General features: G+C 49.1%; 1 protein-coding gene across 6 annotated transcripts in view; it reads right to left on the bottom strand.

Annotated features, from left to right (window-relative positions):
- Nucleotides 1-14704: 14704 nt before the first annotated feature.
- The window catches only part of Vti1a (vesicle transport through interaction with t-SNAREs 1A), a 317257-nt gene continuing 308248 nt past the window's right edge, over nt 14705-23713 (bottom strand). For 5 of the 6 annotated variants that reach the window (XM_076563324.1, XM_076563330.1, XM_076563327.1 and 2 more), the window contains one exon: nt 14705-18050. In XM_076563324.1, coding sequence (XP_076419439.1) covers nt 17957-18050 — 94 coding nt within the window. In that variant the 3' untranslated portion in view covers nt 14705-17956. The remainder of the gene's footprint in view (nt 18051-23713) is intronic. The other variant, XM_076563328.1, reaches the window with a different exon arrangement.

Below are 23713 nucleotides of genomic sequence, written 5' to 3'. Positions count from 1 at the left end.
AGAAGCTGGGACTTCAGATTTGAGCACTGGTTTGAAATATTTCTGAAGCCCTGTGGAACCAACATGGCTCAGTGTGGTCCTCCCTTCTAACGAGCAGGGCTCAGTGTGGTCCTCCCTTCTAACCAGCAGGGCTCAGTGTGGTCCTCCCTTCTAACGAGCAGGGCTCAGTGTGGTCCTCCCTTCTAACGAGCAGGAGGCTGAGCCCGACGGGTCATGGGGCCCCTGGTAACTGTGGTGAGGAAGGGTGGGTAACTGTGGTTAAGATGGCTAACATGGTGAGGGTGGGTGGGTAACTGTGGTTAATGTGGGTAACATAGTGAGGGTGGGTGGGTAACTGTGGTGAGGGTGGGTGGGTAACTGTGGTGAGGGTGGGTGGGTAACTGTGGTGAGGGTGGGTGGGTAACTGTGGTGAGGGTGGGTGGGTAACTGTGGTTAATGTGGGTAACATGGTGAGGGTGAGTGGGTAACTGTGGTTTGAGGTGGGTAACATGGTGAGGATGGACTGGTAACTGCCGTAAGGGTGGATATGCACAAGGCTGAAGGAACTTAGACAGAACAAGGTCCTAAGTCTAAATTCCACCGGGACCCTTTCTAGCCCAGCCAGCCTTAAAACTCAGGGTCCCGGGCAGCCCTGGCAGGTCCAGCCTTCCCAGCAGAGCCTCTTCACAGATTTACATATTGTGCCCCCCCCCACCTGTGTGTAATCTGGTCTATCAATGTGAAGGCGTTGGAGTTTTTTTGAACGTGCCCTACATCAAATACATCCCCTCTCCACTGGGAGTAGCCCCCATCCACTATGCCGCAGACTCGGGGGACATTTGATTGTCTAGAACACATCAAACGGCCCAGGTCTCCCTTGTAAAAGTTTTACAAGAAAATCATTGAAGATCAGCCGAGCCTGCCTTTTCCTCTCCTCCTCCTTGGATTTCAACGCCGAGCTGATGTAGCCTCACCATACTTCGGTGCTGGCCTGTGAGAGCGCTGGGCTGGTGAGGCAGCGGCGGTAGGATTCTCAGCCCCCCGGATTGTTCGTTAGGCTTGCAGGCCACGGCTGTGGGATCTAGTGAGTTGGACATATTTTATTTAACCAGCTTAGTAAAAGGTAATATTCAGCAGCTGTGATCTATAGCAGAATTACAATTTTCAGGTCAAGGAGGGATTTTGATATTAGGAGGTTGGGCAGAATTACTATGAAATCTCATGAGCTGTCTTTAAAAATAAATGAGAAAATAGGTTATCCAAGAGTCATTGTAAGGGGAAAATCAATAGGCGGTGTCTATTCACTTGGGCTATCAAAATCCTTGAAATTTGAACAAAAGTTTCACGTTTAGTGTACTGGAGGTTTTGAAATACCAGCAGCGGAGCTCCGTGGCTGCACATCCGTGGTGCCGCACATCCAAATGAGGCAAGCCCCTGTGAAGCGGCGCGGCTCCCTCTTTAGATGGGGAAGGAGCTTGGTGACCGAATGAACCCGTAGAGACTCCTGTAGAGTTCTCTGTCACCCTCCACGGCAGGCTGCTACCAGCCCTGCAAAGAAAGCACTAAAAGGTCAGTGCAGTGCAGTTTGCCAGGTGGCCCCGCCCCGCCCCTTGCCTTGCCTAGAAGAGTGGAGTCCAGTTTGCCAGGTGGTCCCGCCCCGCCCCGCCCCTTGCCTAGAAGGGTGGAGTCCAGTTTCAGGTGGCCCCGCCCCGCTCCGCCCCTTGCCTAGAAGGGTGGAGTCCAGTTTGCCAGGTGGTCCCGCCCCGCCCCGCCCCGCCCCGCCCCTTGCCTAGAAGGGTGGAGTCCAGTTTGCCAGGTGGCCCCGCCCCGCCCCGCCCTGCCCTTGCCTAGAAGGGTGGAGTCCACACATCTCAGCTCACATAACCCACTGCACACACCTTGGGATGGAAACAGCCTCCGTGTGGTGAACTATCACCTGCTTAGGCTGTCAGAAATGACAGAAATTGTCTACCCCCGAAACATTCACCCTTGCAATGTCTATCCCTCCCTCCCACTGTGTGCCGTGCCAATTAGGGGGCAAAAATGGAGGAAAAAGCAGGCTGTGAGAAGGGACTAGCCTCTGAAAGACGATCAGGGAGACCTCCTTGGACTGGGGAGAGAGGGAGCTCAGATGGTATCACCCATCCTGGACCAGGGAGAAGACAGATGGGCTGGGAGCGCCTAGACAAAGGCTCCAAGTTGGGAAAGAGCTTGAAATGTGGGAGAAAGAAGTGAGGTGAGATGGGCCCGAGATTGAGGCCTGGTGGGGTAGGCCAGACCATGGGAGGAATTGTCATTAGAAACATTAGACCAGATGAAAAGATTTTGAATCGTAAGATTCTAAGATCTGATTTTCTTTTTCAAACCGTCACTCCAGCTGTTGTGAACCGATAGGAATCATGAATGCCACATGGGGACACCAAAGACTGGCCCAGGCAGGGGGAGTAGCGGCATGGAATGGGGTATGTGGAGGTGATCTTCCTTGGTGTTCCTGGGAGAGCCTGCACGCTTCCACTAATTGTCAATAAATACGGACACGGGCACTGCTTTCGCTCACTGGTGAGCCTTCCTGATTGGATCTCTCTGCCTACAGATCCCGTGCCTTCCTTCGACACCACTGTGGAGGTGGCTTCTTCAGGGATGACTCAGCCAAGCAGGGGTTCACGTGGAGCCAAGTATCAGGTGTAGCCTGGCTCGTGTATCATATACGTCCCACTTTCCAAATCTCCGTGGATATAATTCTTATGAATTCACTCAAGAATATTGTATCTTAGCAATAATAGTTTTATAGCTTCTATTTTCTCAATTAAAATATTTTAAAGAATTGTTTTAAATGTGCCCTCAAAATTCTCTTTGCTGCTTTTTTCTCTTTAAAAAAATGTTTAAATTAGCTGGGTGGTGGTGGCACTTGGGAGGCAGAGGCAGGCAGATCTCTGCAAGTTTGAGGCCAGCCTGGTCTACATAGTGAATTCCAGGACAGCCAGGGCTACACAGAGAAACCCTGTCTTGAAAAACAAAAACAAAGCCGGGCAGTGGTGGTGCATGCCTTTAATCCCAGCACTCAGGAGGCAGAGGCAGGCGGATCTCTGTGAGTTCAAGGCCAGCCTGGACTACCAAGTGAGTCCCAGGAAAGGCACAAAGCTACACAGAGAAACCCTGTCTTGAAAAACCTAAAAAAAAAAAAATAAAAAAATTATGCTTTGACAATTTCATTCATATGTATAATGTGTTTTAGTAGTATTCACCTCACCATTCTCTCTCCTTCTTCTTTCAGTTAGGCCCCTCCTACTTTTATGTCGTGTGTGTGTGTGTGTGTGTGTGTGTGTGTGTGTGTGTGTGTCCCAATGAGTTTATTTAGGGCTCCTTGCTTGAGCATTGGCCAGGCTTTATTTACCAGGGCACTGGCTGCTCACCAGTGGGAAGTAGAAATTTCCTTTTCAATACATTTAGCAATGGGTAGACTCAAACCAGTCAACCAACCCAGATGGTACTTTCCTCTGCCCCTGGGATGAGCTCCAAGACAGGAATTCCCAGGTCGCTGTTAGGAGACCTGGGGAAGGCAGAGATGATGTTATATGACTTGTGTTGTGTTCCTGATCCCTGATTCAACACTGGCCATTTAGTATTAAAAAGTAGTTTTAAAGCATTCTTAGAAAGAATATATATTTTTAAAACATTTACTTTGTGTGTATGAGTGTGTGAATGTGTGTGTGTGAGAGAGAGAGACAGAGAGAAACACAGAGAAAGACAGAGACAGAGAGAAACAGAGAAAGAGAGAGACAGACAGAAAGACAGAGACAGACATACACAGAGACAGAGATAGAGAGAGACAGAGACAAAGAGACAGAGAGAAAGTAGATGCCCAGGGGGATCTGGAGTTACAGAGGGCTGTAGCTTCCAGTGTGCTGAATTCTAGTCCTCTGTAGGAGCAGTATATTCTCTTAACTGCCGAGACATCTCTAGCCCCTACAAAGGCTATTTTGCAATACATTTTGGTGCTGGGAATTGAACCCAGAGCCTTGAGCTTGGCACATGTTCTGTCACAGAGTCACGTGTCTAGCCCTTGGTTCTGTGAGACAGAGTCCCCTTGTGTAGATGATGCTAGCATTCTGCTCGTCTCTGATGCATGCTTGGCCCAATATTTCCAACTCTTTCCTCCTGTGAAGTTCTTTTCCCCATGAGATAGGGTATCTCAAACTGGCCTCGTTCTCAAGATCCCTCAGCCTCAGCCTTCTTGGTGTGGGATTATAGGAGTATGTGGTGTTCTTGAAGTATTTTAAATCCTTGATCAGGAGGAATCTGTGTAGAAAAAAAACAAAGCCAAACCCCAAAGAGCTCTAAACAACAATAGCTCCACAAACAGTATGTCTCTGCTATGCTACAGATCTACACGTTTATATTTCCTCATGATTCACAGGACAGGGTTGGTCTGTTACATGTTTTAAGGTGGGTCCCAATGGGGCATCTACTGGGATCTTCATCTCTATGTTCCGTTTGAGTGCGATTTTCTCAGAGGCTCAGTGGGGAGATGAATTGATTACCCAAGGTCACCAGTGCAGGAAGCAGAGCTCAGAGTCAGGCCTGTGTCTCCCTGCAAGTTAATGGAAAACAAAATAAAATTCTGTGTTCAAAAAGCCATAGGGGCTGATAAGATGGCTCAGTGGGCTAAGGAGCGTCCTGCCAAGCTGGGGAACATGAGTTTAATCCCTAGGTCCACATGGCAGGAAGTGAGAACCAATCCTACACATTGGCCTCTGACCTCCCTACATATGTTGTGGCTCATATGTGGCCATGTATATAAAACACAATAAGTGAAAAAAGTTAATTAAAAGAGAAAAAAAATCTTAGCCAGGCATGGGAGGCTGAGGAAGGAAGAGCCCAGGAATGCTGAAAGCCTGCCCTATACAATATGGGGAGACGCTGCCTCATAATCATAGAGCAGGGCCAGGGTGATAGCTCTGTAGGTAAAATACTTGCCTTCCAAACATAAGGACCTCAGTTTGTTTCCCCACAACCTATTCAGAAAAAAAAAAAAAAAAAAAAAAAAAAGACTACCATGGTGGCACACACTATGTGTGCTTGGTGAGCTCCAGGCCAGTGAGAAACCCTGTCTCGGTAAGGTGGATGGCCCCTCCACATGGACCAGCACACACAGGTGCACACCAGGAAGACACAAGACACCGCATAAATAAAAGCCAGACATAACCTTGGGCACAAACCTCACAAGTGTCACTGTTTTTAAAAAGCGACAGGGTACTGTATTCACAATCCAGTGACAGGGTACTGTATTCACAATCCAGTGACAGGGTACTGTATTCACAATCTAGTGACAGGGTACTGTATTCACAATCCAGTGACAGGGTACTGTATTCACAATCCAGTGACAGGGTACTGTATTCACAATCTAGTGACAGGGTACTGTATTCACAATCCAGGATACTGAGTGAAGACTTACACCTGCCTTTCCACTGAAAAGAAAGCAAGAGAAGCAGCAGACTTTGGAATTATGCATTTTATTGAACTCACCCAGTGAGACAAGTTAGTCCCAGAAACAACCATTAAATGTGTTACCTGTAGTAATGGTAAGTAGAACCACATTTCCAAGAAATCTAACAAAAAATAAATGCTGAAATAAATTACTTTGTGGAATACAGCAAATAAACAGATTTCTATAAACAACCACTCTGTAAAAAAAAAAAAAACACTTTATATTAGAGATGAAGCATGAAGGAAAGAGGCACTGTGGAGCTGGGAGTCTATGGGACTTGGAACGAATTCCTGAGTGAGATGTAAAAACAGCAGTGAATTAATAGAATTAATAAGCACAGGCCAATCTACTTCCCCTCCTCCACCTGCTTAGTTTCAGTGTGATTTCTCCCCGTCCCCAAGATAGGCTCCGAGCACTGCTCCTACACCCCAGCATAAGCGATGCAGATAATGTAATCGCAGCATCATTAGGAACCATGAAATTGCAATTCCTCGGGGAAGGAGCGCTATCGCTCAGTTACACAAGAAGAGCGATTAATTAGCGGATCTCAGTGTAACAGACTATGTACTACATGGGTTCTAATCCTACTCTAGAGTGGCTTTCAGGCCTAATGAATTACTTTAGGAAAGATGAGCTGCAGCCAGAAGACATCAGTCAAAATGTAATACAGGAAATCATCCAAACCTACCCAGTGCTAACCTGAGAGAACTATCATCCGACACAGTAGGGAAAAATCAAACACACTAATTTCACCTAGTCCACAAGATGATGGTGCTGGATGGTCACTCCATAAACATCATTTTAAAGTGGTGGCCCTTTTCAGAGGGGCTTGATGTCACATTGGGTCTGTCAAACCTTTGAACAATTGCATCCTCAAATGTAAAGCAGATGGCAAGGCTGCCCTGGAACCTCCCTGGTGATGGCATAGAAAACAGTTCTTAAATGGGTATCTTTTCTTGGAAGGGAGCCATAGAATCAGGGCTTTTGCCATTCCCAGGAGGATGACATCACTTGCTCTGAACCCGGCAGGCACTCCCTCTCCTTGGTGCTGGGACATCCTAGGCCTGGCCTGAAAATCCAGTGGCTAGGTGAGAAGTCAAGGCTGGGTCTCTGCACAGCATTAAGGCCTCAGCTTTTGGACCAGATGAAATCTTATTACATCACTTGCTTGGATTCTAAATTGCATTTCTGGCACTTAAAGCCTCTTTGGGGTGTCTGTGGGTGTCTGGGTGGGGTTCCTAGTTCCAGGATATAACATCCAAGGGGAACCCCTGAGGCAAAAGCATAGTTAGTCAGTGGTGGCTAGACCCTCATGAGGCCCTGAGTGTTCTCTGGGTGCCCCTACAGATCTCCGTTAACTTGTTTTAAGGCCTGTTGGGCCACATAGTGAGAGCCTGTCTCAAATGCCAAACAATTCTCAGAACTGCACACAAACTAGGCCAAACAAAGCAAAAACCAACCAAAACAACAACAAAACAAAACATGGAGCTGGGACTCCAAGGCTGAAGATGGGCGTGCCACACTAGCTTTCAAATCTCTTTCAGCCTACTTGTTTCCTTTTTTGAGTTAGGGTCTCTCTCTGTATACCTGTCTGGTTTCAAACTCATGATCATCTGGTAAACACCTCTACACTCATGAGGCTTCTAGTCCGGATCTTACCCATATTTACAGACCTAAAGGGCCCAGGACTTTTGAGGGGCAAGCACAATATTGTGTCAGGTTTTCTGATGGGGTAATAGATGCACAAGAGAGAAATTCATTCATCTGGCCGGTCTGGCTACATAATTTGGGAGACCCAGGGCAAAATAAAAATGTGGGATCGCTTCTTAATAAAAGCAGGCATGCGCAGGAGAGATGGCTCAGGGTAGATGTTCTCTTAGCCCATGAGACATCTTCTGACTCAACCCCCGAGTCTTTTGCAAGGGATCAGAATTCAGTTCCCAGTACCCATGTCTGGGGGCTCACAACTGCATGTAACTCCAGCTCCAGGGGGAACCAACACCTCCAGTCTACATTGGCACCTTCACACACACACACACACACACACACACACACACACACACACACACACACACGGTGATATTTTATTTGTACTGAAATGTGATTTTATTTGTATGTTAATAAATAAAGTTGCCTGGGGGTCAGAGCTAATAGTAAGCCATAGCGGAGCTGGGCATTTGTGGTGCATGCCTTTAATCCCAGCTCTTGGTAGGCAGAGCTAGGTAGATCTCTGTGTGGTCAAGGATACAGCCAGCATTGGAGACACACACCTTTAATCTCAATACCAACCACAGAAGACCTAGAGGTCTGTACAGACAGGCAGTGACAAGGTGGTCGTGTGGTTGGGTTTACAACCAATGAGAAGGCAGAACAGAAAGTCTATATAAAGACAAACACACAGGAAGTAGGTCTCTCTTGGCTGAAGAGGATAGCTGAAGCAGGAAGGGTAAGCTCTGACCTCTTGGGCTTTTATCTTTACATTGGCTCTGTGTTTCTTATTTAATAAGACGGTTACTTCTACACACACACACACACACACACACACACACACACACACACACACACACAATTAAACATAAATCTTTAAAAAAGCAGACATTTCCAGGTTGTCACAGTGCTTTTAATTTGGTGATGTTCTCAGTCCAAATTTAAATTATTGTTGTGGAATGCTGGATTTAACTGAAAATGGGATATTTGACATGTATATGGAGCCATCCAAATTCCCCACTGCTTTTCATGGCTCATCTAGGCAGGGCCCTGAATGGGCCTGAAGAGACTGAAGGACTCGACGTGAACAGAAGAGAAGCCCGGTGGGCTTGGAGCTGGCTGCTGTGGTGTTCCCTCAGACCCTTAGAGGTACCAGGCCAACTTGGGGCACACACGCACTCCCAGCCACTGGACCAGCATGCTATACTACCCATCTAGGTCAGGTAGCCAAGCCTAGTATTTCTTATCTGAGTCCACAGCATGTGGTCAGCCCTCAGGGGCTCTAGCGACACCAGGCACCTGGATGAGGTGGGCAACAGACTCATCTATGTGGAGTTCTCCCAGTGAATGAGCAAAGACATTCACAGTGTGGGTGGGGACAGCTGCCACCAAGTCCCACCCGAACATGTTGTGCCTGATGATACTACCCTCTCTGTATCTATCTCTATGTTGGGGGCATGTTGGAAGCAGTTTGGGGGGCCTAGAATGTGGTGGCTAGGTGGAGAAAGGCTCCTGGCATTGGAAGAATGAACCACTGAGAAACAGACCAAGAGGTGGTAGGATGTCCCAGGTCCTCAGGTCACAGTCACTATCCTATCACACTTCCTTCAAAAAACGCACTTACAAAGCTCAAATTGTGAAGAATTTCAGTCAACCAAAGAGTATTTCTCTGTAAGTATGAGGCCCTTCTGAGCACAGGCTCTTCATGACACTAACTGTATCCACGACTTTTCAGAAGTTTAGTATGCCACAGGTCCTCATTTTCTAGAAGGTTCTATATCTAAGAAGAAGCCCCTTTGCCCCAAACCATGACCCTTATTTTGGAGCATTCCCTTTGTATTACTGTGGATAGCTGGGAGTTGCCAGAGATCTCCCTTCCTAGAGACGTTCCAGCCCCATTTTCCCATTCGCTGGCTGAAGAAATCAGGGAAGGCAGAGCATGACTTCAGAGTCCACACACCAGGACTGTGCATGGCAGGGTCTAGAATCCTAAGATCGGGTCTCAGGCTGGCCCAGAGGAGGTTGGGATGGACAATGACCAAGGTCTCATCGGTCTCCTTGCCAGTCTGTTATAAATGTTCATTTGCTGTAACCACCAGCTATCAGGACCACGCTAGGGAAGCAGCGCCCCTCGGCATTAGCAGTAGAGAAGTTTCCAGAAGTCTGTCCTGGGCAGCCTCACAGTGGAGCCCTAATGATATGAACGGTTTCTCACAAATTTTTAGGTGGGGAGAGTGACTGAGAATACACCACGTGGGACAAAGACCAGAGATGCCCTCCTCAGGGGACCTCAGGAGCTCCCCGAGATGTCAGCTGGGGCATTTCCCTGCTAGTTCCCTGGGAGCAAAGACCTGACAGTCAAGGAAAAGCCGACAGGGACGGAGTCAATGTCTCTGCACACAGTGGGAACTTTAGCACCAATGGCATGAAGGCGGCCTCTACCCAGATCACTAGCTCTGTGGATTCTGAGCCGAGGGTCATGAAAGTCTTAGGCTGTGGCTCCTGGGGTCAGGGAACGGGAGAAGGAATGGAGGATCACAAAGACAAAATCTGCAGCGTGTGCCACTGGAAGGGACACCTCTCTGTGCGGGGGGGTGGGGGGGTGGGGGGGGGTGGTGGACACTGAAGGCCTAGGGTCTACCCATGGCTCTGCTGTCAACTTGCTAGATCTCCAGGAAATGCTGTTCTCCCTCTAAAAGCCATTTCTCTATCTGGAAACAAGAGTGGGTTGGCCAGCTTGGCCCTGCAGCATGCACTGGAACTCACCTGAACACTCAGATGCTGCACGGTGGCCAGCACTGAGCTCAGAAGACACAGATCTGAGGAAGCCCATTGTCTCATCTCCTTCCCCCACTGCCTACCACACACTGTCCAGCTCCGTGGGTCTCTTTCTTCACATAGGAGTTCAGAGAGGATTGACATAGGCTGGAGTACGTGGTTGCATCTGTTGGGGTGCCCAGGCTCCTCCTGCCCCAATATCAGACACCCTAAGACCAGTTCCTTCACACCTGGGAGAGGGGGTATGTTGGAGGCTGATACAAATTCTGGTTCTGCCTCCCCTCTCTGCATGGGGACAGGGAGGAGGAGGACACAGAAGCCTTTGAAATGCCTCTTGTTCCGTTTCCTCCCTGTTCCTCACTTAGCATTAACCTTGTTCAAGCCCAGAAACACTCCCGTGGTGCGCCTCTTAGCCACTTGGCAACTTTTTTCTCTTTTATGATATTTTGGGCTTCTGTTACCCACCAAGTCAAACCTTAAAAAAAAAAAAAAAAACAAAAAACAAAAACCTCACCCTCCAAGTCAGGCCTGATCTAAACATTCCTGTCTCCCTCTCAAGGGTGGGTCCTGGGTGTAGAAACAGAGGCGATGGAGACCAACCCACCTGCAGGCAAAGAAGATTCCTACTTGCTTTCTCGCGGACCTTTGTAGTGCAGTTAGAGAAACCGCAAGGAAGAAGAACACCCGATGTTGCATCTCAAATGTTCTTTGCGTGCAAGTCCTGGGGAATGGGCTCTTGGTATCGGGAGCACTGACAAGGGCAGAGGCCTCTCCAAGACAGTTTGGGATCTTGAGAATGACGTCATCAGAAGGCAAACTGGGATGCTGGGAGTGCAAAGCTTTCACACCCCTGCCTGGCACATGAAGGCTCTCCGACTTCTCCCTTTCAGTGTACATCTTTGGGGCCTGGCACATAGTAGGTGCTTGGTAAATATTCATGGACCAGATGAATAAATCACATTCTTCTTCTCTTTTGAACAGGGAGGGGTTGGATTAGTCTTGTCCGGGACAATAATGAGTTCATTGGAACCACCTGCTTCTCCTCATGCCAGTGCCTCCCTTTTTTTTCCAGAAATGCTGCCTCAGGAGGGGTGGGCTTGGCCAATGCCAAGACATGCAAATCAAGCATGGCCAGGTCTCTCTGGGACAAGGCTCCTGGGCAGCCTGGAGATCTACTCGGGGCGTAAACAATCCATCTGGGACTCTTCTCCGTATGTTGAATTGCACAGTACAGAGGCCTGGGACTTCGCTGACCCTAAGCTGGGATGAGACAGGCTGGAAATGCTAATATGGAGGTAAACAATGCCAGACCCCAGGGCCACCTTTCCTAATCCTGTGACCTTACACCTTTCTTAAGGACCACCAGAGGATCCTCACCCCCTCATTCCTCCTTGGTAGAGCATATCCTCAGACTCCCTGTCAGCCTAGTAATCTGCCCAAAAGTGCAGGTTTGTGTGGGTCCCCAGGGCAAGACAGTGCCTGTTACTCTACTACCCCGAGGGACCACGACAGAGGAAGCTGCAACGTGTTGACTTACACCTCTCATCCCATGAACACCCAAGAGAGGGCCCCAGGAGATGGGCAGACACCTCTACCAGAGAAATATGTGGCTGGTGTGTAGCACGAATCTTAAAAGGTCTTATTAATAAAATCACACCTGAGCCAGGTATTGGGGTGAACGCTGAATGATCAGAGAAGCAGAACAAGCCACAGCTACCTCACCTTGCCAGTTCCTCAGCTGATCCTGTTTCCTCAGACTGGAAGCCTCTGTGTCCTCATCTGAATGGGTCTCAGCTGAACTGCTGCTAAAAGCCTAAAAGCTTAACCATCCCTAGTTCCTGGTCCTCACACCTTATATACCTTTCTGCTTTCTACCATCACTTCCTGGGATTAAAGGCGTGGGTCACCATGCCTGGCTGTTTCCAGTGTGACTTTGAACTCACAGAGATCTGGATGGATCTCTGCCTCCCAAGTGATAGGATTAAAGGTGTGTGTGCCACCATTTTCTGGCCTCTATATCTAGTGGCTGTTCTGTTCTCTGACCCCAGATAAGTTTATTAGGATACACAATATATTGGGGGACACAATATATCACCACACTGGTGCACCTGAGGCCACTTAGGAAGGCCGAATCCGCTTTCCCCAGCACCCTAAGTCAGAAGCCAAGAGTGCAGTGGTGGGATTTCAGAGTTTTTCTGTACAAGTGCCTAGCTGACCTCATAGTAGTGTGTCCCTCCAGAGGCAAAGGTCTTGGAACTTTCTGTATGGAGGTGAGATATAGCTGGGTGGGGGTGGGGCTGGGACAGGGGAAGGCAGAGAGGGTCCCCAGAGAGACTCAATAAGGTATGTCAGGTGCTTAACCCAAGGTAGGGCCTTCTTCAGTCGGCCCAGACACCCCTGTGGCTTCGGCCCTTGGCAGCCCCATGTGGAGAGAAGCTGGCGCCTGAGGATGTGTTCATTCTCAACTCTGTGGAGGCTCATCATGAAAAAAAATCTGTTTTCCTCTAACAAGGGCATTTTGTGGCAAAATAAGTTGAAAACAACAACTTTGAGGCATCGAAGCCGCCTGGGCTCCCTGCGCCCCACCTTTCCGGCACCGCCTCCTTCTGAACACACCTGGGGGAGGCCCCGGGAGGAGCGAGGCTGCAGCGCGGCCTGGTATGGTCCTGCCCGCAGGAAAAGCCCAGGCAGCCCTTGGTGGATGCGCAGGCTGCGGATCAATACTGGTGGAAAGGCAGCTTCGCTCCTTTCCAGCCTCCCTAGCTATTATTCATGCCAAAGGGCCTTGTTTGGATGAAAAGGGGGCGGGGGTTGGGAGTTTGCAGAATCACAGGCCTGCGCTCTGCCTGTAGCCGGTTCCCCCTCACCTGGATTGCCCCCCCCACCCTCGTTTTGTGGCACAAGGAGGCGATTCAGAAAAGGGCACGGGTGAGCTGGGCCCGGGCCCCCCGTTTTCCCTTCACTGGCTCCTCCTGAGGAAGGGCAGGATGGGCTCAGGATGCTACTTGCCGGGACCTCTCTTGCTCTTGTCCGGGATGACATTCCCATCCTGCTTTTGCCACTTGCCTCTGGTAAGCAAGCCCTGACTGGAATCATAAGGCTCCATGGTGGGAAGGATGCCCCTGGCTGCCTCGGCTCCAGTCACACAATCATTTTATGTCGGGCTGGATGCTCCTGGACACCTGTGAACATCTTGGTGTGGTGCCTATTGGCTCCAAGATCTTCATGGAGCTGTTCACCTAGTCACCTTGGCCCACGGATCACTATGTGGACAGACTGGCAGATGCCACTAGGCTGGGCCGGATGCATCACAGGAGAGAGACAGAAACAAGGACATTTATTTAAGCTTTGGGTCAGGTTTGAAGTCAGCGGGTCACAGCATTGGGTGAGGGCAAGATAGAGGACAGTTTCTTGTCTCAGCAGGGGTGGCTTACCACATGATCTTCCTTCCACTGGAAAAATGGTTCTAGTTTGTCTTCTGCTGGGGTATGGAGGTGACTCTAGGGAGGTGAGTTGTCATGTGACTAACGTGGACTAACCCGAGGCCCTCCAGACCCAGGTGTGGACACTATTTCTACATCCACAGTGATTAAGGAGACTCAAAACAAGATCTTACACCTCTTGGCTGGCTCAAGACTCCTGCAGGACCATCTGGGATCTGCCTCTGATAGGACAGGAGAGGGGAACTAGGAACAGGATGGAGAAGAGGTACCCAGCCCTGATGCTGTGGTTTCCATAGTTACACAAACTAAACAAAATGGTGATCAGATACAATAAGGGGACATGGCACGAGGAACCCTCGGACTTCTGATCTCAGGTAGCCATGATAGGGCTCCATCGTCTCTGGCCCCTTGAGGTCGCAGCATGGAAAAGCCCATCAGTGGCAAGTTACAGGAAGGGCTGCTCCCGTCACCCATTAGGGAAGCGTGGCTTGGAACGAGCTCTAGTTGACTGCACAGAGGCCGAGGCACCTCGGCCCACCTCCCGTGCCAGCCATCCAGACTCACACAGCTTCCTTTAAGCCTTCCCTGCTTGCCCTCACCACAGACCACCGTCTCCCATCCACTCACTCAGCTGAAGGGGAAGGCAACGGCCCTCGGGCTGGGGACTCAGTCGTTCCTTTGAAAGCAGTGTGGGCCACAGACAACCCAGAGTCCCTGGCTGTGGACTTCTCCGCTAGACATTTTGCCTCCTTTATTCCCGAGCTGGGAGTGCCCGGAGAGGCTAAGCAGTTCACACCAAAGTGATGAGGAAATCGTCACTTGTACTTAATTCTCAGCTACGTAGACAAACGACTATAAATATTTATGACGGGAAATTTCATTATTTAAAAATTCCCCCTCTAAATTTCTAGTGAGTCCACCGAAGAGTGCCTGCCGTACAGGTTGCAAATTAAGAACAATTATTTTTCTCTTCCGCATTTAAATATAACTTACAGCTGAAGTCATTGAAAGGGGCTAACATCAACCTTAATTAAATATTAAAGTGTGCCTGTACCTGCTGCTATTGCTGCCCCTTCGAATAAGATATAACCTATTTTTGACAAGTTTTCATCTTTCTCTGTGGAAGACACTACATGAAACCAAATCAGTGGCAAAGAGGGAGTAATGAATAATCTATTTCATATTCCAACAGTACCCAGGGCTCGGAGTGGAAAAATATTCAGTCAGATGATGGCAAGAGGCTGCTGGGTACCACATGACACAGCTAATGTTTAAATAATAATAATAGAAAAAAGCGATAAACAAATCATTAGCCCTTAACAGTTGTTTAATGCAATTTGTTAATGAACGTAATGGCGGGGACTGATAATGAAAGACAATAAAACCGTCTAAACAGGCGCCAAGTCGCTGGCCATGCGCAATTATTTCCTTGTCAAGTTTTTATGATTTAATGAGCCCCTCTGGGACTGACGGCTGTCAGTCAGTCGTGACTTTTTGACACCATTACAACTTCAAATACAGCAGCAGGCAGGCTGTTTTCCTCGGATTTGAAATACTGAAATGATCTGACAGTTTTAAAGAAAAGATGTGCAGAAAAAAAAAAGGAGAGAGGGAGAAAGGCGGTGCGCGCCTCTTCCTTTCTTTCCTCCTCCCTTCTTCCGTGAGTTGATAATCTCTGGATGCTGTTTGGTAATGAAAACCCAATCACTGAGGTCATTATCTGATGAGGTTTTTGGAGCAGGCAGGGCTTTTTTCCTCTTTATTTCTTTACTTAATGATAACCCTCAATGGGCTTGCCCCGCATGGGACGGCCAGAGCCGCACAATTTTGTTCGCCATTAATTTCAGCCTTTGAAGCTCAGGGCTCAGAGGCAGCAGCAAAGCAAACCCCCCACCAAGCTGGTTCCAAAATAAGACAATCCAGCCTGCCTGAAACAGAATAGCAAATGGCCTCGCAGCCCAGGCCTGGCCACTGACGTCAGATCCACTGCATCTGCAGGCATCCGCCTTCAACACGGAACATTTAAAACTCTTTACAACTTAAGAGACTTTAATTAAATTGCTTTTGATTCTGGAGCGGGGTTGCATCCGCTTTATTTATACTGTCCCAGAAACTGTTTAGTCTGCATGAATTTTATATGGCGAGGGCTTCCTCCTCTTCTTCCTCCTCCATGCTGCCATTTCGCCCTCCCCCTACCTCCCACACACTCTTAAACAAAGGCTCCCAACTTCACAAATATGCAACAACAGAAGTCTACATAATATGAACCTAGAAAACCTTCCACACAGACACCTGCTTCAGGTTTGCATACTCCTTTCCTTCCCTGGTGGGACGGGAGGGAGGGAAGGAGGGAGGGAGGGAGAGTATTACCCCAGCCCCAGGGCGCTGTGCTCTTCCCATGGCATCAGGAGGACAGAAGGGGGTCAGGGGACTTTCAGGCCAGTGCCCACTGCCAGTGGGCCAGGCCTGAGTGAGGTGGTCACTCTCTAGGGGATGCGATGGAGCTGCTGGGTCCAAGGGTTATATGTTCACAGATTTCCACTCCCCAAATCACTGGCAACAGCCAGAAAAGAACTGGGCAGAGAAAGCCACTGAGAGGTGAGTGGCGATTGCTCCCCTTCCTCCTCATTCATATGCTTCTGTGAGAATGCAGGCCTCAGTGAAATACTTGGGGGCCAGCAAGTGCCAATGCCCAGCTCCGCCCTGCTTGTTGGAGGTGCCTTGGGAAGACGCTGCCGAGTGGAAGATGGAGGCAGGTGGGAGAGACAGCTTAGAACTCAGTACACCCTTAACTGAGAACCCCCATTTCCAAGGAGGCCACCAGAGGCACTGGTCCACTTCAGCAGCATCAGCACTGCGGACGCTCGAGGCTGGTTTGTCTCCTTGTTTTTAATGGTTTCTTTTATACACTCAGGATGCCCAGATTCAGTTACCAGCAGCAGAGGGTCTCGCTGAGCTGCTCTCTTTAGCTGGCAGAAGAGTCAGCACGGCTTCCGGCCCTGCTCTGCTGTCCACTTCGTTCAGCCAAAATCCCACCCTTCCGACACAGAGACTACACCTTTATTTACACAATAATAAATGATTTATCCAAACACATACAGGCCTTGGCCAGTTTCCACAAACACAATTTCTCTGGTAGATTTTGCATTTCCTCTCTACCTTATGATTCTCTTCGGAGTATGTGTGTGTGCGCGCATGCGCGTGCTTGCACACACGTGCATGTGTGTGTGTGTGTGTGTGTGTGGTGGAGGTCAAGTACAGCGTGATTTTTCTCCACGAACACAGGTGGTTAGCATTTTTTATGAAGGGAACAGGTTGGCTTTTCAAGAATTCAAAGCTTCCAATTATATTTTAAAAAGATAGTACAGACCTGTAAGAGCCTATGAAGTCTTAAGAAAAACACATTTTGCTTCATGATAGAGGGAAATGACCTCACTTGGGCAACTTTTAAGCCTGATCACAAATGAACACATTCTGAACACAATTCCTGGTTACCTCAGACAGAAAGAAAGGGAAGAAAATCCCGAAGTGTGGCAGAGGGTGACTGCAGAGAACCGAGGCAGGTTTGCTGACAGTTGTTCCCTGTGGCACTCTGTGGTTCTTCATTGTTTGACAGGGGTTGGCGAACACTTCCCACCAAGGCTTGTCCTAGTGCACTGTCCTACAGGACTCTCTCATTTTATCACCCACCACATTGCTAACTTCACACCAGCAGAGGAGTCCTGCCCATGCTCTCTGAAATACCCATGCTGGAAGGGATGTGCAGAGAACCTTCTCAGACCTTTTGTATACACGAGGGCTGCTGCTGACTGCGCTCAGATTAAAACTGAGAAGATACAGACACGCTTACCCAGGTCAGGGAAGATGAGGTCACAATTAACTATTGTGCCAATTCTCACACTGCCATCAAATTCTGGGGAGTATGGCATTTGGAAAGGTGAGTAAATATTTCTTGCATATATATGTAGACACACACATACACACACACACACATAATAAAAAACCAGGGAAAGTGCTAAGTCAATTTCCTGCACAAGTGACAGTGAATCCTCTCCTTTGCAATAAAGTAGCCTAGGCAGGATGGCTGTATTCATTATGCTGGGAAGGGTGGGGCTGACCTCTGATTTTTCTGGCATTTTCTCCATGGACATCACAGAAAACCTTTCTGGTAAAGAGAGGTACATGACACACAGAAGCTCCTGTGACTGAGTCATCCTGTCCCCTCTCAAACCAGGACCCCAGGCATGTCCACAAGGCAAGGAGAGTGCTACCAAAGCTATTTTGGACAGCAGATGAAGTTACCTAAAGGCAAATGAGCATTCACCTTTACCTACAAAAAACAACAAGTCTGGGCAAAGACCAACCTCAGAAAGGGAATCAACCCACATGCAGACAGGAACAGAAAACATTTTTACACTCTCTGCACTCCAGCTGAACAGTGGGGAGGGAGAGACGGGGTCACCTGGGGCCTGTCAGCACAAAAGAATGATTCATGTGACCATTTTGTCTTAATTACTCAGAACAAGACAAGATCACTGTTTATCAGGGGAGAGCAGATGCATCAGTGTCCTTTGACAAAGAAAGTGATGGCCGTCAGGATGGTGATGACCACGATGATCCCCAGGATGACGAGCAGGATGCGGTTTTGGATGATTCTGCGGGAGAGAGAAGAAAAAGGCCCATGGATAAATGAACAGCATTTTGACGAACACTGCTCAAGCTAAGTTGGCTAAAACTACAGCCTGGCAGGTAGAGTGCGCATACACACACACACACACACACACACACACACACACACACACACACACACACACACACACACGAGCTACCAGTTCTATGAACAACTCCACAGTGCTTGCGGTCATAGAATGCTTACCAAAAAGCTAAGGGGAATCAAGGGCTTGCCAGGATTTGGGTACCATGTAGCCTCTTTACGTGATCAAGGGCCCCACGTGAGCATCTCTTTTTAATTTAGAATGTGAGACAAGCCTCACTTCTTCTTTTTTTTTCAGTGTTTCCCATGAAAGGAAAAGACTCCAAAGAAATATGTGTCAGTGAGGTACTTACCTGAGCAAAAATACCCCAGGAAAAGCGAGAGAGACTTCGCAGGGAGAGGAGAGGATTAAGAAGCAAGTGTCACACCTGCAGCTTAGGCTGTGAAGCCGTCACCTGTCAGTGTGGCTCATGGCTTCGTCAAGCCAGGAGGAAATGTTACATATGCTCCCTGGTGTAAAAAGATGGAAATGAGAGGGAACAGGAAGTCCTCAAGGTGCCTGGCAAGCAGCTGTGGGTGGGCCCTCTAGGGGATGATGGTCCCTTGGTCCAGCCCAGCCCTGCAGATGCTGACCTCAGAAAGACAAGCCGCGGAGACACACGCTCTGGATGCCTGCAGCGTGCTTCCGCTGAAGTGATTTCATAATTTGTTACCTCATTCGGAGAAAAGAGGTCGCACACCACAATGCTTTGTTGAGCCTTTCAAAGGGAACCTGGGTCAAACAGCCTCGCCCACGCTAGCTGCTCTCACAGAGCGCACGGAAATAGAAACCCAGAGAGGCTGGCCGTCTGGCAGGCTGCCCACCCCACCTGCTCAGAGGCACATGTGGGGTTCTGTGTCCTCCTATGCACATGGGACCCTGGACAGGGTCTTCCACAGGGAGGGGGATGTGAGGATGAGTCAGGCCCCACTTGAGCAGGGAGCCGGTCTTTGCATCTTTGCAGAGGAACCTTCACAGGGTCCCTGCAGCTGGGATGGAGGATGACAGCAGGTTGCAGTTTTGGTGGGGTACTCCTCACCCACCCTTCCCTCTTCACAGATGGATGGATGCCATCCCATTAGAGTGGCCCACTCCCCTGTGTCCCCTAACAGGACGGGCTCCCTCTCTCCCTGACAGGTTACAAAATGATCGCCATTTGCTGACACGTCTTCCGCAAAACTGCTTCAGTACCCATGTCCACTGTTCTCGAAGGAGATGAATGGTGTGCTCTGTCCTCATTTATCACATGAGGCTCGGGGAAGATCTGTCTTGTTTATTTCTTCTTGTCCCACTAGAAAGCCTGGGCCGGACATTAATTCTTCTGTGATGACAGCTAATTCAGACTTAACAGGCCATATTTACCCAGGAGGCAGGAAGGATTCTCTGTCCTACCCCATAAGTAAATAAGAACGGGGCGTCACAGTTTATTAAAGTGAAGCTAATTAGGAACACTGAGTGGTTCTACTTAGGCTTCATTTAAAACTCAAGTTGTTTTTTCTCCTTTTCTCTGGAAGGGAGGCAAGTCTTCAGAATGGTCCCCACAGCTCTGTTTGCTGAAGTCATTGTTCAAATCTCTATTTTCCACAGTCACCCATGTCAGATTTACAAAGGAAATCAGCAAAACTGAATCTCAGCAGTGAAACAGATTCAAAGCATGAAAACTTAACAAATTCTGCCATAGGTAAGCCGTGGTAGTGTGTCTTTTATACAGTGTGGGTGACAACTATCTTTTCTGTGGGATGAGAGCCCCAAGCACCCAAGATGGACACCTGAGAAGTTTAATTATGGGGGTTTAATCTGGAACACGGTAGTAAAATAAGCACACAGAAGTCCCCAAATCTTAGCTGTTCTTAATTGGGCTTTCCCCTTCTTGGTATCCCTATCATCAGCCCCCTGCTGCTCCGGGGCATCTGCCTGTAAAAAAACATGGAGAATTCACCTCTGAAGCTTGGACACCATGTAGTGGCCAGCACTTGGGAGCAGGACAGAGAACTAACTCTCTAAGGAAGGAAACCACAGACTGTGGCCTCCGGGAACTGTAACCCTCTCATTCTAAAGAGGATGCAGGAGAAATCTGGGCAAATTTGATTGGCAGGAAAATGTCAGGGTAGGAAAGGATGAAGGGGAAAGTTGAAAGGAGCCCCTAAGGATGGAGCTCCTCCCCACCACAGTGCCCTCTCAGAGCAGCCGTGGCTCTTCTCCCAGAAGCTAGAGGAAGGACTGACCACCCCGGCTCCTGGGGGTGCACTGGTGGAAGACATGGGTGCTTCTGTAGAAAGGGCTGCCAGACATTTGAGACGAAGGGGACAGAACGGTAAAGAGCTGGGCAGAGTAAACCCGACTGGCCGGGCCATCACCCAGCGTTGGGCTGCAAAGGACTTGGGCAAATATGTCTTTCTAGGGACAGAAAATGACCCCCCTGAGTGGATAGGGTTGAGCCGGCAGGGAGAGAGGAAAAGGCTGGCAGTGGCAGACCCCAGCTATGAGGAAGCCTGCAGAAGAGTCACTGGCCACTGCTGCTGGCAGTCCCTATTGCTCTGGCAACAGGACTGGATGCAGAGTTGTGGACTTGGGAGGAATGGGAAAAGCCAGCCAGGTCAAGGAGCGCTGAGAGCAAGGCCGGGAAGAGGTCTGGGGGCAGCCCCAATAACTTGCTCTTAACTCTGCGTAAGGGGCCATGGTGTTCCACCAGGCCAGCAGCAAGCAGTCTTAATCTCCCTTTTGAAAATGCAAAGTGTGTTTACCCAGTAAATAATTTAAGAAAGAGTATACACTTGAAAGAAGACATCCACTGAACCAGCCAGGCTAAATCGCCTCCAGGCAGAAACCCGTGCATTTGCATGCTGTATTTTATCAAGTGAGCAACTGTGGCTTTAAAAGAATGCAGAGGCAAATTAAAAGGAATGTGGGCCTGAAACATCAAAAATTCCCCAAGTTTACATTATGAATCACAGTGCTGTTGATATAAGATGAATTAACCATTTACTTTGAGGTTAAACTCACACAGTATTATTGAAAATACTGATCCCTGTGTGGAACCCAGGGAGCGGTTAATCTTCCATTGCCAGTCTCCTCCCCTCTGGAAACAGCTCCTGTGTGTGGCATGCAGAATCATGGAAGTCTGGTTCAAGTGAAGGAGGCAGGCAGCCACCTCATCTCCTGTGTGAGGGCATGGGACTACAGTGTAGCAGGCGCTCTTGAAGGCACTTCTTCAGATGCCCACGTTCCCCTCTGCATCCAGCACTCACCATCCTGCTGGGCCTTGGTGTTGTGTATTAGTACGGGATTTACTTTGGCCACTGAAATTCAGACACACACACACACACACACACACACACACTTCCCATGAGGAAGCAGCTGACTTCCAGCGGTCCATCCTCTAGTGGGATGGACTCCGGTCTCGCTATTTCAATGTATAACTGAGAGCTCGGTGACAGGACACAGGGCCGCCCCTCAGGCCATCCCCCAGGATTGCTGCCCTGTGGCTTCTCCTGGGCCCACAGGGGACTTGTTCTAAGGTGATGAGGTCTGGGGACTGCTTGTTACTTCAGCATAACTACTGCCCTTCTGAGTCAAGGGAAGGACCACTAAACAGCGGGGCTTGGGCACACATCCGGAAGCCAGGGTTTGATGAAAGCCATAATTCCTTTCTTGAAGATTGATTTTGGGCTCTTTATCTTCAAAAGTTTTTTTTCAATAAAATTCACAATTGCACTCATCTGTCTGTCTGTCTGTCCATGTGGAGGTTGGAGGACAACTTCGAGGAGTGGTTCTTTCCCTGCACCATGTGCAGCTTGGGACCGAACTCAATTTAGCAGCTTTGGCAGGAAGCACCTTTATCCACTCAGTCATCTTGCCAGTCCAAAGCTGGACTCTGTCTGCACTAGAAATGTTCTCACTGAAAACCGGAGCTTCTGCAGCTGGGCCTCAGGCTTCTGAGTGCTCACGAGCAATGGTGCCCACCTGAGGAGTTCTCAGCAAGCTGCCCAGGCCGCTCTGCGTCCCCAGAGTCACAGGTAAGGACTGGCTGCAATACCTCACGCCACCCGGCTCCACAGGTAGAACTGTGACCTAAGCAACGATGGGCAGTGAACTCCGTTTCCCTGGCTACAGTGACTTGAGCCAGCCCAGCATTGTTGTGAAGGCTGGGTCACCCAGACAGCTTGGGATGCCAGTGTTAGGCCACAATCCGTGGCAGTCATTTTACTTTCTGGAGGAAGTCAGCCTAAGGAACAAGCTGGCCCATGGAAGGGCAGACAACCAGGACCCCACCTGAAGGCATGATAAACTTCTATAGCAAGCCACCCTTCCTTTGAACTTTGATTAACATGAGAAAATAAATTAACTTCATTTTTCACGACTGTTTGCTTTGGGTCTTCTATTATTTGTAACCAAAAGGCACTTTAGGCCGAGTCGCTGCGCTTCCACACGGAGACTTTGATCTGCGGCGCCCTCTAACAAGGGCTTCCGGACTGTGCGGTCTCAAGCTTGGATTTCCCTGCGCTTTGCTTCCCACTACGCTAGCCACACAGGTGTCTGCTTTTCTGTTTCTGTGAAGTTTTCTCTGGTAAAAAGTGGCCCTTCCACAGCCTGAATCTCTTTCATCTTTTGTATCCCTCTGACACAGAGCTTGGCAGAGATGTTTTAAAAAAAGAAGAAGAAAAAAAAAAAGAGTTTGTTCAGGGTGTGGCAATATAGGTACCTAAAGTTCTGGCTACTTGTGAAGCTGAGGCAGGGGATCATGTGATCCTAGAAGACTGAGGTTTGAGTCCATCTGGGAGACATACTGTGACCCCAAAGGGCTTCTTGTACACAAGCATAGTGTAAGGATTAGCCACTGTCAGGAAAGGATGCCCGAGATACCCTCACCTGCTGGGGCACATGGGAGTTGGCACACCCAGCACCATCCCTGGACCTGCACTGGATGGGCTTCATCTTGGTTCCACAGGTAGAATATGGCAAGCCTTACCAACTATAAACCTCCATTTCTTGCACAAACACGTGTTCAAAAACTGGTCTGACTCCCAAACCACACAGTCTGCTGGGGATTTCCCTAGAGAACCAAGAGAGAAGTATAGCGTCCGCCCCCCCCTCCGCCCCCCGCTGGGTCTGATTGTGGGGCAACGGTAGCCCAGGGCTACTGAAGACAGTTCCACTCATGGTGCTAGAGAAGCAAGTCCCCTGCCAGTGGAGCACAGGGTCAAGGGACAGCGGAAAAGAGACGAAACCCTGAAGACATCACATCCATCCCTGGATCTGTCTGTGAGCCTGATACCTGAAGGGTCCCATTTAAACTTCTCGGTTATAGACAAGCAATGGCCTTTTGATGCGGGCAACTTCAGTTGGAAATTTTCAACCATACTGACTCTACTGATTGGACAGTGTCCCCCCATCCCTCAAAGCCAGCCCACCTGGAAGCTCATAGGTGACCTCGTTTGGAAGAAGGGTCTTCATTAAGAATCTTGAAAATCATGTATCCTTGTATCAACAGGGTACACAGGGAGACAGCAGTAAGGCCATGGAAGAGTAGACAGAAACTGGAGCTATGCTACCACAAGCCGAGG

This window comes from Peromyscus maniculatus, chromosome 1, assembly GCF_049852395.1.
Source record: "Peromyscus maniculatus bairdii isolate BWxNUB_F1_BW_parent chromosome 1, HU_Pman_BW_mat_3.1, whole genome shotgun sequence".
Lineage (NCBI taxonomy): Eukaryota > Metazoa > Chordata > Mammalia > Rodentia > Cricetidae > Peromyscus > Peromyscus maniculatus.
Note: the sequence above shows the minus strand (reverse complement) of the source record. Positions and strands in the feature narration are given on the sequence as shown.